This window comes from Coloeus monedula, assembly GCF_965178545.1.
Source record: "Coloeus monedula genome assembly, chromosome: 2".
Classification (NCBI taxonomy): Eukaryota; Metazoa; Chordata; class Aves; order Passeriformes; family Corvidae; genus Coloeus; species Coloeus monedula.
The window spans coordinates 95,914,723-95,928,385 of record NC_138782.1 but is presented as its reverse complement, the minus strand read 5'-3'; the positions used below and the strand labels follow the sequence as shown (position 1 = coordinate 95,928,385).

Sequence of the window (13,663 nt, the reverse complement as noted above, 5' to 3'; positions counted from 1 at the left end):
AGCAATGAGCTTCGTCCGACCTCATTCCCGCGCCTTGATCACACCCCAGTGAGGACCCTGCCTGGTTTTCTGCTCTCTGTGCCAAGGTTATTTCATTTTGCTGGCAATGGTCACACTGCCGAAGCCCAGGGATCACGTCAGGGTTTATATAGCATTGCTCTGGTTCATCCTGCCGGGGTGAGAAATCACAGGCAGAAGCGGTTTGTGCTCAGTGGTCCAGCTTGTGTCTGAGACAGAGTACAGCAGCCACATCTTCTCTCCACAGTCTGGGGGGTCTGGAGATCTGGCTTGCAGCTTGGCCTGCCTCCACTAACATCCCATGCCATCCTCTGTCCTACTGCTCTTTAAAATCAGATGTCTGTAGCTGATGCCAGTGGGATGAGTAACACACAGGAACACTGCAGAGTGGGATGAAAGGTAGGAAGTGTGGGTGATGCCAAGCCTTGCTTCCCCTCAGCAGAGAGGTATTTTTTCTGCTGGAAGGCTTTCCTGTTTTTCATTAGGCAGCTGTGTGACGGTCTCTGGGCAAGGAGTCTCAGTCCCTTACAGTGCCAAGAAAAACACTCCAAGTTCTTGGCCTCTGAATGCCCATGTTGTGAGTAAGCTGGCAGGGATTAGATGTCCAGCTCTGCCTGTGCATGCACGGATGGGAACAGACGGGAAGGAATATAGTCCAAGCTAGAAAATGGTTGAAGGGAAAGAAGAAACCTAACTCAAAAATGCTGGAGAACTTGAGGTCATCTTGGCACAGATGCTTCCCCAGCACAAATCAAAGAGTAGGGAGAAAATGGAACGTCTCAGGATGGTAATAGGCTTCTCTCCTTCATTCTTTCCTCCTCCCTGCCCCCAGCCACCTTTTCTGAACATGACCTGCCAGAGCAACACACAGCAAGCAACTCCTCACTGCCACACCGACTGGCTGTAGTCAAGGCACAGATAGTAAGGCACTCTGTAAGATCTTTCATCCAAATATGTCCCATCATCCTGTACCATCAGATAAAAATCTGCTTACTTTTGATCTAATTGCATTTAATAGGAGCTTGGGCTTTTTCCAGAGTAAGAAAAATTGTTGTTGCTTAAATATTTTATAAACTAGCATGTTTCTGGCTAGAACATAAACTCTTAGAAGTCAATAATGAGGAGCCATCATGCACCAACACTTTTTTTGAGCACAATGTGGCTCTGGGTATTACCTTAATTTCCTTCACTGGGAAGTGAAGGAAAATTTACTTTTTACCTTCTCACTGTCAGCATGATTTTAGTTTTCTCTTTGTGTCATGTCACAGGGGTGTAACTTTGGAGTAACTCTGAGATACATAACTAAATTCAGTGGCTAAATTAACATTGTTTTCTAAGACTGAGAAAAGAGTTTACAGCCATTTCTTGCTTAACATAAGCCATACTATCTTGCCCAGTTGTTCAATTCATAGCCAGCATTTACAGCTACGCTTTTCTTCTGGAAAGACATTGCTTTGTTCCAAGGGAGACGTGATGCTGCTACTCCCACCTCTAAGCCCTTGGAGCAGGCATGGCAGCGTGAACGGTGCAGGCAGCAGGACTCCCCACAGCTGCAGGGCGCTCCGTGGGGCTGCTGCCAGCACCTGGAATCTGCCATCGGCTCTGGCCAGGTATCATGCTAGTGGAGACCTCATTCTTTCTGCTCAGAACAGTGGTATCTCAGCAAGAAGGACCCATGCCCAAAAGTGGAGTCTGGCTCAGCAGTGCTGCCAGCAGCTCTGCAGGCTTCAGGGCTACCCACCTTACAGCCTTTACACTCCCCTAGTTTACACAGCCTAGTTGGGAAGGGTGTAAATAAAATCAGGTACATTTTCAGGAAACAATCTCCAGTGTAATTTGACAATATGGTTGGAATAAATGTTTGATAAAGCCCTACCAGAAACCAGGTGGGCTTCTCTTTAGAAACGTGCTCACGCTGGGGTGGTCATCCCTGAGCAGCGCCATGGGCTGCAGGCAAAGCAGTGGGAGCAAAGAATGTCGGGGACCCACAGCTGTAGAAACTTGCATTTACTGCTCCCACTGCTGTACAGAGAGAATACATCCTTGAGAAGGAATGGGCAGAAAGCGCTGTAGCCTGCAAAGCCTTCCTGACTTTACTTGTCCAGGAGAATCTTACAAGGAGTTTCCCAGTTCTAAGGGAATCTTATTCCAGGGAACACTGTATTGGATTTGCATGGCCAGGTTTGGGTATTGGGGGGGCTACAGGGGTGGCGTCTGTGAGAAGCTGCTGGAAGCTTCCCCCACGTGCAACAGTCAATGCCAGATGGCTCCAAGATGGGCCTGCTGCTGGCCCAGGCTGAGACCATCAGCAACAGTGGCGGCACTTCTGAGACAGTATATTTAAGAAGCAGGGAAAAAACTGCACAACAGCACTCAGCTGGAAGAAAGGAGTGAGAATATGTGTGAGAAACAACTCTGCAGACACCAAGGTCAGAGAACAAGGAGGGAGAGGAGGTGTTCCAGGTGCTGGAGCAGAGATTCCCCTGCAGCCCGTGGTGCAGAGCATGGTGAGGCAGCTGTGCCCCTGCAGCCCATGAAAGACCATGGGGATGCAGAGATCCACCTGCAGCTCCTAGAAGAACCCCCAGCAAAGCAGACAGATGTCCAAAGAAGGCTGTGATCCTGTGGGAATTCCACAATGGCACAGGCTCCTGGCAGGACCTGTGGCCCTGTGGAGAGAGGAACCCAGGCTGGAGCAGGTTTGCACCACTCCCAGAAAGGCAAGCTGCTTGCAGAGCTCTGTGCACACACAAAAGGAGACATTTGAAGGATGCATGCCATAATAAAAGCATAGCTATAATAATCCAGAAACAAAGACATTTGAACATAAGTAGTCTGACTCAGGAGAAAACTGGCATCAGAGTTCATAGCATCAAGACCTCTGGAGATCACAATGGAATCTTCTAGCTGAAAACTGAGTGAAAGGCATGAAGCATGTTACTGGGATGAACTGGGGCCAACATAATGATCACTGAAAGTGCCACAACTGCTGCACAGTTAAAGTCTTTGGGCAAGGAATCAATCACAGTTCACCTCACGTGTCTGATGCTTCTTCCCCTCCCTTTGCTCACATGATTGTTGGAAAGGTCATTATTTCCATGAAACCACTTCATGATTGCAGGACCAAAAGTCCTGAATTCATAGCCCAAAGGAGTTTCTCATGCTCTCTGCAAAAAAGTCAGCCAGCACTTGAGGCTTGGACTAGGGTTTGCTTCTCTACCTCAGAGTGGGCACAGAGAGAGGTGGCTCTGTTCTAAGCTGTATTCAAAACTAGTGGCAAAGCTTGCCCCCTCTCCCTGCAGCAACTCTGGTTTGCCCTGTGAGAGCCCTCACGACACTGTAAAAAAAGACTGGATCACATACTTCAACTCTTCATCTAGTGACTGTAAGATGATTAGACACTACAACCATGCATGTCTCAAAAAACAGCAGCAGCTCTGTTTGATCTCACTCATCCCTTTTGGAAACATGCACACAAGTCAGGAGGGAAACTTCCAGCCACAACTTTCAGGACATCATGACAAAATGTTCTCTCACAGGACACATAGTCTGCCAGAAGGGTGATTCAATGTCAACTGAAAGGGAATATGGACATGTATTGATGCAGTACCAGCAGAAAAGCATTCCAACTATTTTTAGGGGTCCTCAAAGCACAGCAGCTCATGCTGTGCAATCAGAGAGATGCTACCTTGACAATAGCAAGGACTTCTATACTGTAGAAGTGGCAGACCATTTGTCTGAGTCCTGAAAAGCTCCACTGTGAACAAAGTGAGTCTGGATGAGTTGTACTTGCCAGGTATGCAACTCCTCCTTTTTTGAATCTGAAAGTGCGGATTCAAGTCATGGAAGTGACCAACACATACTGCAAATTTTATTTTTATTTCCTTATTACAGAAACTAAATTGGCATATACCTACACCTTAATTAAAACAAATTCACCACTGCAGAAAAAGAGCATTCTTTTTATTCTCTAAAGCACACCTGTGAACACAGAACAAAGTGTAATTCAGTACATAAAAGCTTCTTCTTAGTGCACCTCTCACTGCAGTTTCTCCATTAGTTCTTTTAAAAGAATCATTACATCTTAGGTATTTATATATGCTTGTATTAAAGCTTTACATCTTCTACCCCTAATGCAATTCACTTCTAGAAATCAGTTATGAAGCTAAATCAAAAAGGCCCCTTAAGTTTGCTTTATTTACAGATGCAATGGCTGAATTTAAATACTTTACAGTCACTCCCAGCACCAGCTTCCAATTCAAAGGATTAGTGCATTCCAAAATTTCTCTTGAAACTGTTTTCTAGAGGGGATTAAGTTGTCCATAACTACAGCTACGTAGGTAACCCCAGCCAGCTACATAAATTAGCCTACAGGAAATAAAACATGCTGACAAAAATACTTATAATTAATAAAATGAGAAACTCCATCTTTAGGAAGAATGGACAGAAGTTTGGTTTTGTGCTGCAGTCACTTGTCGACTATGGGAACACCAGCAGTGTGGGAGAAGAGCAGTCAAGCAGGCTGAAGTCCAGAGCAGCTGTCTCTGGTTCCTTTGTGAAGAGAGCTGTATGTCCAGCTCTCATTTCCTCCTCTCTTTTGACACATCTCCCATTACTACTTTTTTGGTGAAATCATCTGGCAGATTTCTGAACTGAGACAGCATACAGCTTATTTCAGAGGGGAAGAAAATAACTGTGCATCTGCAGGCAGGCTGACTTGCATTATCTGAATAAAGACAGATCTGTTCCTCTGAGTTTTACAGTTTACAAGTGGATGCAGGTCTTGTGGCAACTGAGAAACTGCTGTAAGATTAACAACTGGGATGCACATATATTTGTCTGTTCTTACATACTTTCAAAACCCAAATGGAAGGAAGAAGTATCTGTGATTCAGGTAGATCCAGAAGGACTTTTTTTTTTCTTACACAATAAGGTAAATTACTTAGCACATTCCAGGTTAAAAAAATTACAGTAAACATTCAGTAACTGGAATGCATATAATATAGAAGTACCATTACATTTACAAAGCTGTTCAGGACAATTTTTCTTTCTATATTAAGCATAAAAAAGTTACAAGCTAATTCACAATAACTTTAGTTACAATGTTATTAAAATACATTGATGTTAATCATAAAAATATTTTACTATTTACATGTACATTGTATAAACCTTAACAATAAGAATATGCCTATTTTAGGATGCCTTAAATGAGAATTTAGGCAGATTGGCCCATTTTATAGTGCAGTATCCCTGTTTTGGTCTTCACACCATGAAACTGTACCAGATTCACAGTATCTTTGCTAGTGCTTTGCTAAAAGGCTTAAACTTTTTATTATTTAAGAAGCATTCATTCATTCCTTACAAAGAGTCAGTTTTGTTTCCACTTTGTTTCTTGTTGAATCCTACCCCCAACAGTTCAGGACACTCTGCCTGGCCTTGTGCGATTTGGTTGCATTTCCACATAAGGCTGTAATTAATTTCATCAGTTATCACACTGTCTTGCTTGTAGTCTGGATGCTGTGCGATAAATTCCCTCATCCATCGAGCAACTGTCATTAATTCTCCTGTGGGCAAGAGGAAGTTAAATTCCACAGTTTATACACTAATTTAGCAGTACAACATCTAGAGTTCCGTGCACTATACACACAATGAGTAGCTCATGCTTTCATGAGAAACACATTCCTATACTTTTTGGTTTTCAAATATGGCTGAACTGCAGGCACAATTATGCTGACATAACCCTGATGGTCTAAAAGCCACTTATTTGGTGCGATTTTCAAACTTTTACATGTTCCAGTGACATAATGCAGAGGGAAGTAGCAGGTGGAGCAGGTGCTACCAACAGATTGTACAGCAAAAAGTCTTAAACATTTCATTTAACAGAGAATCTGGCCGAGATGAATCAACAGACACCTCTGCACTACTTCATTTATATAAAATAATTTTGTAGTTGATCCATCCAACCAAGCTGCTAGTTTTGATCAGTCAGCCTTGGCTTACTATTCTTTCTCCCTCTGGCAGCTACTCTAGGAAAAAATAGGCTGGTTCCAAATCATACCAACTTCTGGTTTGTACACAGTGCCCCTGCTTCACTACACAGTTCTTGGGTTGGTCAGCAGGTACTGAAGGGTCCCCAGCACCTCTATACAAGGTCACCGAATGACACACACCCCTTGCAGGAGACTGGTATCCCTATGAAGTAGCAGCTGGGGACTGGCTGGACACCAGTGTCCAGGCTGCTGAATGTTGCTCCTGAATGCAGCATGTGCAATCAAACCTTAAATACTACAAATTTAAGGTAGCTCTGACAGCAAGACATTAAGATGGGCTGATGGGATGCTCAAAGAGCCTAGAAAAACTTTCATGGCTAGCTACTGGAACATCAGCTTCATTATGAGAGTGGAAAGAGTCAAGGGCTTCTACTACAGAAGTCTTTGGTTTAAGAATATTATAAAAGCCCAGAGGAATCAAGTTAGAGAAAGCATGAAGGAACACACAAATAAAAAGTAAAAAGAATCCAACACTATGTGAAAATATCCTAGCAGTGGTTTTGAACAGATGTACACAAAGACAAATCAGAAAAATTGCAAAATGTAGAGGAAAGAAAAGCAGAACAAAGAAAGGTTACTAGAAATCAAAATGTGCTCCAAAAACCAGAAGTAATGTTTTAAAGGAATGAGGTCATAGTTTACACTTCTACATAAGTGGGCAGAAAAAAAATTACTCAAGGGGCTTTATTTGTTGAAGACACTAAAATCTCAACATGAAAACTTTCTGACACCAACAAGAAGCAGGAGGCCTGCAAGAAAGTCAGTGGAGTCAGCAGATGAGCCGAGCAAAGCTTAAAAAGAGACTCATGTTTGAACTGCAAGCCGTGCAGGCGTCAGTGCTGGAGGAGCCGTCCAGCACACACCAACACAGACACCTAGTGGCCAGGCAGCCCAGGCACTCCTCATCCTTGTCCCGCTGTACCCTGCACACCTTCACTGGGAGCACAGCCTGCAGCTCTCCAAAGTACATCGTGGGATAGGCACCACAACTGACAAAAGGTGTGAGACACCTTCCAGGCAAGGAGAGACAAGACAAAGCCAATTGTAAGTTCAGGAGCAACAATATACTGGAGAAGTGTGCACAATTATGAATGCTGATGACAAGTGAGTAGACAAACATGATTCTGCAACACAGAACTAGAAGGTGTATCATGGAGTACCTGTGAAGAGCACTTAAACACGAAAAATTACAGAATTCATTTTTGCAAAAAGCATATAATAGAGCTGTGTCAATTTTATTGTATGACTTTAGGGGGACCAAAAGTGTAACTGCTTCAAGAAAGGTAAGGCAAAGATAATGGAAATCACATTTCTGAACGCTCATCAAGCTCTGATTACTGCACTGCAGGCAGCCAGGAGCCAGGAGAGCACACCAGGGCAAGGACCGCTTGCTGCTGCTACCTCAGTACTGCTTTCATTAATATTTGGTGGTGGTCAGCAGCTGCTGCCTGCCTAGCAAATCTGTAGTCTCACTGAGTGGTGGCAGTCACACACCATCTGAACAGAGACCAGGATAGTAATGCCTTACTGTGCTGCAGGAGACGATGTGACTGAAGCTCAAATGAATGATGTCGGGGCAAGGTTACAGCCACAGTAGCTAAGGTGTCAGTGGTCTTAACTCCTGAGTGCTGTGTTCACCATTTGAGAAATCTGAAAAATGGCCACTCTTTGTGGATATGACTCATGCTAAACAGGCTGCAGATCAGGAGCATTTGATTTAATATCGAGAGTAAACTGGAATAATCAAAAACTTCCAACTGAGAATCATCGCGGCACAGTAATACAATACCTAATGCTTTTTTATTCTGTGCGTTCTAGTTCTTAAGTGTGGATACAAATATGCTGCTAGCAAGAATTTTTCTTGCTTCTTTCCAGTCCTGTGAGATATTTTTCTCTCTCACAGAAGATATTAGTAGATAATATATAAACTATATACTATGAACACCTGTGACCTTGCAAACCTTTGTTTATAGTACAGTAGAAAAATATTTTGACAATGGATTTTAGCCAATCACCCCAAGGGGTGGCTGATCCTTTGACCAATTAGACTATGAAGAAAAAAGTCTATAAAAGAGTTGTAAAATAATTAAATAAATCAATCTTGCTGCACAATTCCTGCCTGCTGGATCTCTCTTCTCCTCCCTACGGCTGCGGGATACCGCGACACTTAAGAAGCCTCATTTAGAAGTCATTTCATAAGTTCATAAGAGCTGAACTATAAACCCTAGACTCTTATCTACCTACTCTCACAGCTCTTAGGTGTGTGTAAATACAGGAGCTGACTTTTGTAATGACTGCAACTTTACACGAGGTAGCGAAGTTTTTCTTTGGTGGGTAACACCTGCAGCTGGGGTTCGACCCAGGTCACTAGGCCTTAGGAAAAAGACTATGCTAGACTTATGCATTCCTTGTTTTTTCAACAGCTTTCTCTGAAGGGAAAAAAAACCCAACAGACAAGGGAACATTTAAAAACATGTTACCACTCTGAAGTACTGCTAAAGTAGTGAATTACCAGATAAGACACAATTCCGATTTCCACCTCAGCTTTAGAAAGGTCTTTACCTAAAAGATTCTACAGCAATTTTCAAGAATTAAAAAGGAATGCAACACTTTAGTTTAGAACTGGGGGAGGGGAAGAAAAAAAAAAGCCTTGACTTATGAGGCTAAAATTAACCATCTAACTAAATTTACATTAGTGCAGGTATACAGGGGGTTTACACAGAAAAAGTTAAGAAGTTGCTGCAGGCTGAGCTAAGCACACAGTTCTGAATTAAGTTTAGCTTGCATCTTTTATTCACTATATGGTTGCATTTTAAGAAGAAACATAAACAGTCATTATACACCTTTCCTGAAAAACATTGCAACGTGGGAAGCCAGTGAAAGGGTCTGCTCTGCCTTGAAGAAGTTCTGCTACATGTGGAAGGACCTTCTCATCAGTGAGCTAAAGCCTAGGTCCCATGGTCTAGCAGATCTGAGTTTAGACTTATGACTGCTTTGGAGCAGCCAGCTTTGGAGTCACACCAGTAATACCAGGCAAGCTATAAGACCCAACCTCAAATACTCTCACAAGACTCAAGTGACAGGGCAAAGTGGACTAGTGTATGTTTAAACTACTACGAAGTGGACAATACAGTGGCAAAAGCAGCAGTAAATGGTGAAAGCAGCAGTAAATCACGTTGAAAAGCACCATCAAGGACTGGGTATATACTACTCTCTAAACCATGATTGTTACGCTATCAGTTACTCCTAATTTAAGTTCTAAAATGGATCACTAAACATTAAAAATCAAAAATAGACAGGACAAGATTTAAGCCAGAGGACACACTCCAATCCTTTACTCTAATGATTGAACAGCTAACGAGACATCCACAGCTGCTGTCAGTTTTATCCAACTGAAAGTAGAAAAAGGCCAAGAAAGTCAATGTCCAAAAATGTCAAACATACCAGAGGCTCTCTTTTTTATTAGCTTCAGATAGTTTAGGATGGTGCATCTTGTGTCCACATCCACTTCCATGTTTTCAAGATAGGAATTCAAAATTGGGATCAAACCAGGAAAGACTCCTTCCTGTGTAAGAGAACAGAATCAGCATAAAACACACTCAGTCTGGTTTCTGGGAGGGTAGAATAGAATGTGTTCCGGGTAGAAGAGGCTATGACCTTCCCATTGATAATTGTATCAATGCTCATTAAGGTGTACTCTTCTGTGTCGGTGCCTGTCCCATTCTGTGCAGAGCCACATCCATCCACAACAGCATTTCCACCTTCATGTGTGACAAAGGGAAAGGAAAAAATGGTTAAAAGGCAAGACATGCTCTAAACATCCACAACAGTGTTAGTCAGATTACTTGATGTGATACCTTTGCATATATCTTTTCTGAAGTAAAACATTCCCTGTCGGACAGCATCTCTTTTCTGGGCCACCTTCATGTTTTCATCCACCTGGCAAAAAAAGTACTTTAGAGATCTATGACGTTTTTAAAAAGTAGGATTCTACCAAACTGTCACATTTGGGTTTCACAAGTTGAAACATCTGTATTTCTTACTATACTATACTTCTTACTATTTCATCACACAAGGTCAAGCTATGAAGGTAAGTTTTATTTCATCTTAAGTGTCCAGGACAAACCCATGAATAGATGACATTTAATGAAACTGGGTCTCCAGCAGAATAGGTAACAGTATCATATTAGAACATGCTATGCTAATTTAAGTTTGGATGAAAACACAGGAACACTTATGATTACTTCTTTGCATATTTAGATGCAATTTAAATAAGTACGGAAGAAGAAAATTTCAATTTCCCTAGCCATAGTTTGCTGCTTTTATTAACAAAATCATCACTGTCTTTAGAAGAATTATCACTGTATTAAACAAACTTTCAGAAACAGCATTCAAGTAACTTTGCATGGGAATTGTATCTATTCCATTCCCAAACATCTGTTAGATATTTCAACTTAGATTGCTATCAAAGAAGTTCTAAATTTCAGGCCTCTCCAAAGTCCTGCAAAGTACAAAGTACATATGCTCTGCAAATGACATAAGCATTGCTCTATCCTTCTGGATGGAAGATTTTGTCCAAGTTCTGTGGTTGGTCTTTTCTCAGGGAATTAACATCATACAGCTTTTGGGCATTAGCTTTACCATATTGTCTTCAGAAAAAGAGATATGATTTGCTGAATTCTTTGTCTGACCTTTAATTAAAGACTATGCAAAAGCTTCACTTCTTACCTTTCAAAGCTTTGTTTTCAATTCATTTTACATTATGAAACCTATTTACACAACAGGCTGTCTTGAAAGTTTGAAAGAACTCCAGTCCCAGCTGACAAGCGTTCAACCTCATTCAATCAGACAGCCAAGATTAGTGTGAGATTAGCCCCATAACCCCCTATTATTTTACTTGAAAGAGGCAGGCTTACCAATGGTTGTGCAATTCTGTGTTGCATTACCTGCCAAATTGCTTGGCAAGCTCAAGCAATTTTAAACCCCCCAGCCCTATGATTCTGTTCAGGTTCTTTCAGCACCTGATCTCTTATTCACTCTTAACTGGTAGTTAAAAATTTTGTGCTTTTGAGACACTCAAATAACAATGTAATTATGTAATCTAAGTGCTAAATTGCTGCATTATTTATGAAGTCTGAACTCCCTGACTTCAGGGAGTCGTACCAAATGCATGGTATGATTACTCTAAATTTATGACTTCAGTATTTTTCTCCATTTTAATTAAAAAACTCTATGAAAAGCCACGGGATACTATGGATTTTCCAGCATAGCGTCAAAAGCTTTCTGCCCTACGATATCTTTTTCAAAGTTACCTATAACATTGCAAGAGTTTCTATCTAAAAAGACATTTTTTGGTCAAGTGCCTCAGAAAGAGGACACACAAGGACAATTTCACACAAAACAGTTCAGCAATTGTGAGGGCAAGATTAAGGAGAAAGTACATTTTGCACGGCTCTTCTGTCTAAAGGCAAGTCACAGTTGTGTCCAGAACCAGCAGTATTTGTTTCCACTCAAATACTGTGTAACACTAAGCATGCTGAGCTCCTCCTTTCCCTCTCCACCAGATACAAACAAAACACAGAGTTAAAGCATGAGATGCAGGCAATATCCATGCTAAGGTAAGTCTGAAGCATTTATTTTGACCTCCACAGGTTATTTCCCCCCTGCACGTAAAATGGGGGAAACATGCCCTTTCCCAGCCTCCAAGCAGCCTGTGACAGTGGTATTTCACAACATTTCTGCAGACACTGCTAGGCATCACAGAAATTCCCACAGCATTTGTCTGTGTTTAATTTCATGAGACAGCAGTAAAATATTTGTTTAACACTGTAGAGTTGCAATTCAAACTACCAGTATAGATGAAAACTGACTGAAAGATAAAAATGACTGTTCTGTAAGTGCACAAATTATTTCCTAGCTTGCAGGGGATCAAAGTCAGACTTGATGCAAATCCTTTACATTTAGCTCTAATAGATCTGATCTTCCATACTTACCTTGGACAAAGGAATGAGAAAATCCAGTTTATATGACAGAATCACTCTGGTTAGCAATACCACAAACACAACATATGCAGAGTTTTCAAAGTCTGTTAACTGGACCTAGACATGAAAGGATTAGAGATTCAATTACTTTAGTGGGAACACACTCATGCAAGTAGTCAAACAGCAAGGACAGCCTTGAACAGTTTGACTCGGATGTTCATGTTGGTACTTGTGTCCACACACACTGCACTCGCCGAGGGCTGATGCACACACGCAATCACCAGCAGTGACTTCCAGCGCACAGTGCACGCACACGCTTCAACAAACTCAATCAACCCTGCAATTTGATGCCAAAGCACACTTGTGTTTCTAAAGACTATCTAATAACCTGCACCTTCAGGCTCTCTGTCTAATTACAGAAGTATAGTAGCTTTTAAATTTCCACTCTAAAAGGATTAAATTCAGAGCGCTTAGAAACAGACAGCTATAGAATAAAAGCACTTCTGAAAGAAACAAAACTCTGACAGTGGAATTGTTCAGTACCAGGAAATGTACTGGAAAAATACAGTCTCTAGAAGCTAAATGGGGCTTTGTTTACTGCTGCTTTAATACAAGCCTAATTCCTTTCCCCATCACCCCAAATCCATTAGCATGCGTTGCTGTGCTGCAGTGAATTCTCCTGTCAGTTACATTCCCACAGTCCATGTCTGATTAAATACTGCTGTCCACTTCACTTGCATCTAGCGAATCAAAGGGAAGAAAACACAGCACAAGTAATAGGAGTTTGATACTGGATGGCAGAATGCCTGGTACTTTTCCACTTAAAAGGAAATGTGCTCTTGTACATATTGATGTCTTCCTTACCTCCATAGGTCTGAATTCCACTCTCCATCCAATATCTGAATTTGGAGGTGGTGGCTTAAACCTCATTGTCTGCCAGTTTGTAGACTGAATATTCTGCAAAGCACATGAAATAATCTGTCACAATCAAGATACACATCATTCTATAATACAGTCAAAGAAAAATAAGCAGATAACTAGAGTCCTAGTATTTTCCTTGGAACAGTGCATCAGGCTAGAGAAGTGGTTCCAAAGTAAGTGCCATAACTTCCTAAAGCCTACAGTACAATTAACTACCCATCCTAGGAACAAATATGTTGTACTTACTCATGCTATTTTTGTTGAGTATTATGTACAAGACACTAAGGGACTAACATGCAGCTGACTTTATTTTTTCATGAGGGGCTGACACATCCCAAACTAAAAAGGCCTAATATGACCATAGCTATTATCTCATAAAGCTGTAAAAGGGAGCTTTCTACATAAATAAAATACAAACCAGTTTTTAGGAAGCCTTAAAAACTAACAGTTCCCCTTAACATTTATATACATAGCTATAATTTAGGCTCTTCATATTTTATTTGGTTTAAACTATAAGCCATCACCTTCTAAATAAAAGATAAAATGAATAAATGAATGTGCTTATAACTGCAGTCATATGCTAAAGAACTAGTTGAAGTGAAAAATCAATGAAAAAATTCTTAGCTAATACAACCATCTTCCAATTAAGTAGCATTATAAAAATAACCAATCATATATATATATATGTTTATT

General features: G+C 41.2%; 1 protein-coding gene across 1 annotated transcript in view; it reads right to left on the bottom strand.

The window, feature by feature from the left end:
• Nucleotides 1–3,878: 3,878 nt before the first annotated feature.
• Nucleotides 3,879–13,663, bottom strand: part of GCLC (glutamate-cysteine ligase catalytic subunit) — a 37,127-nt gene continuing 27,342 nt past the window's right edge. The window contains exons 11-16 of the mRNA XM_082302917.1: nt 12,914–13,006; nt 12,062–12,166; nt 9,926–10,007; nt 9,726–9,829; nt 9,513–9,633; nt 3,879–5,582 (exon numbers count right to left, since the gene is read on the bottom strand). Coding sequence (XP_082159043.1) covers nt 5,377–5,582; nt 9,513–9,633; nt 9,726–9,829; nt 9,926–10,007; nt 12,062–12,166; nt 12,914–13,006 — 711 coding nt within the window. The 3' untranslated portion in view covers nt 3,879–5,376. The remainder of the gene's footprint in view (nt 5,583–9,512; nt 9,634–9,725; nt 9,830–9,925; nt 10,008–12,061; nt 12,167–12,913; nt 13,007–13,663) is intronic.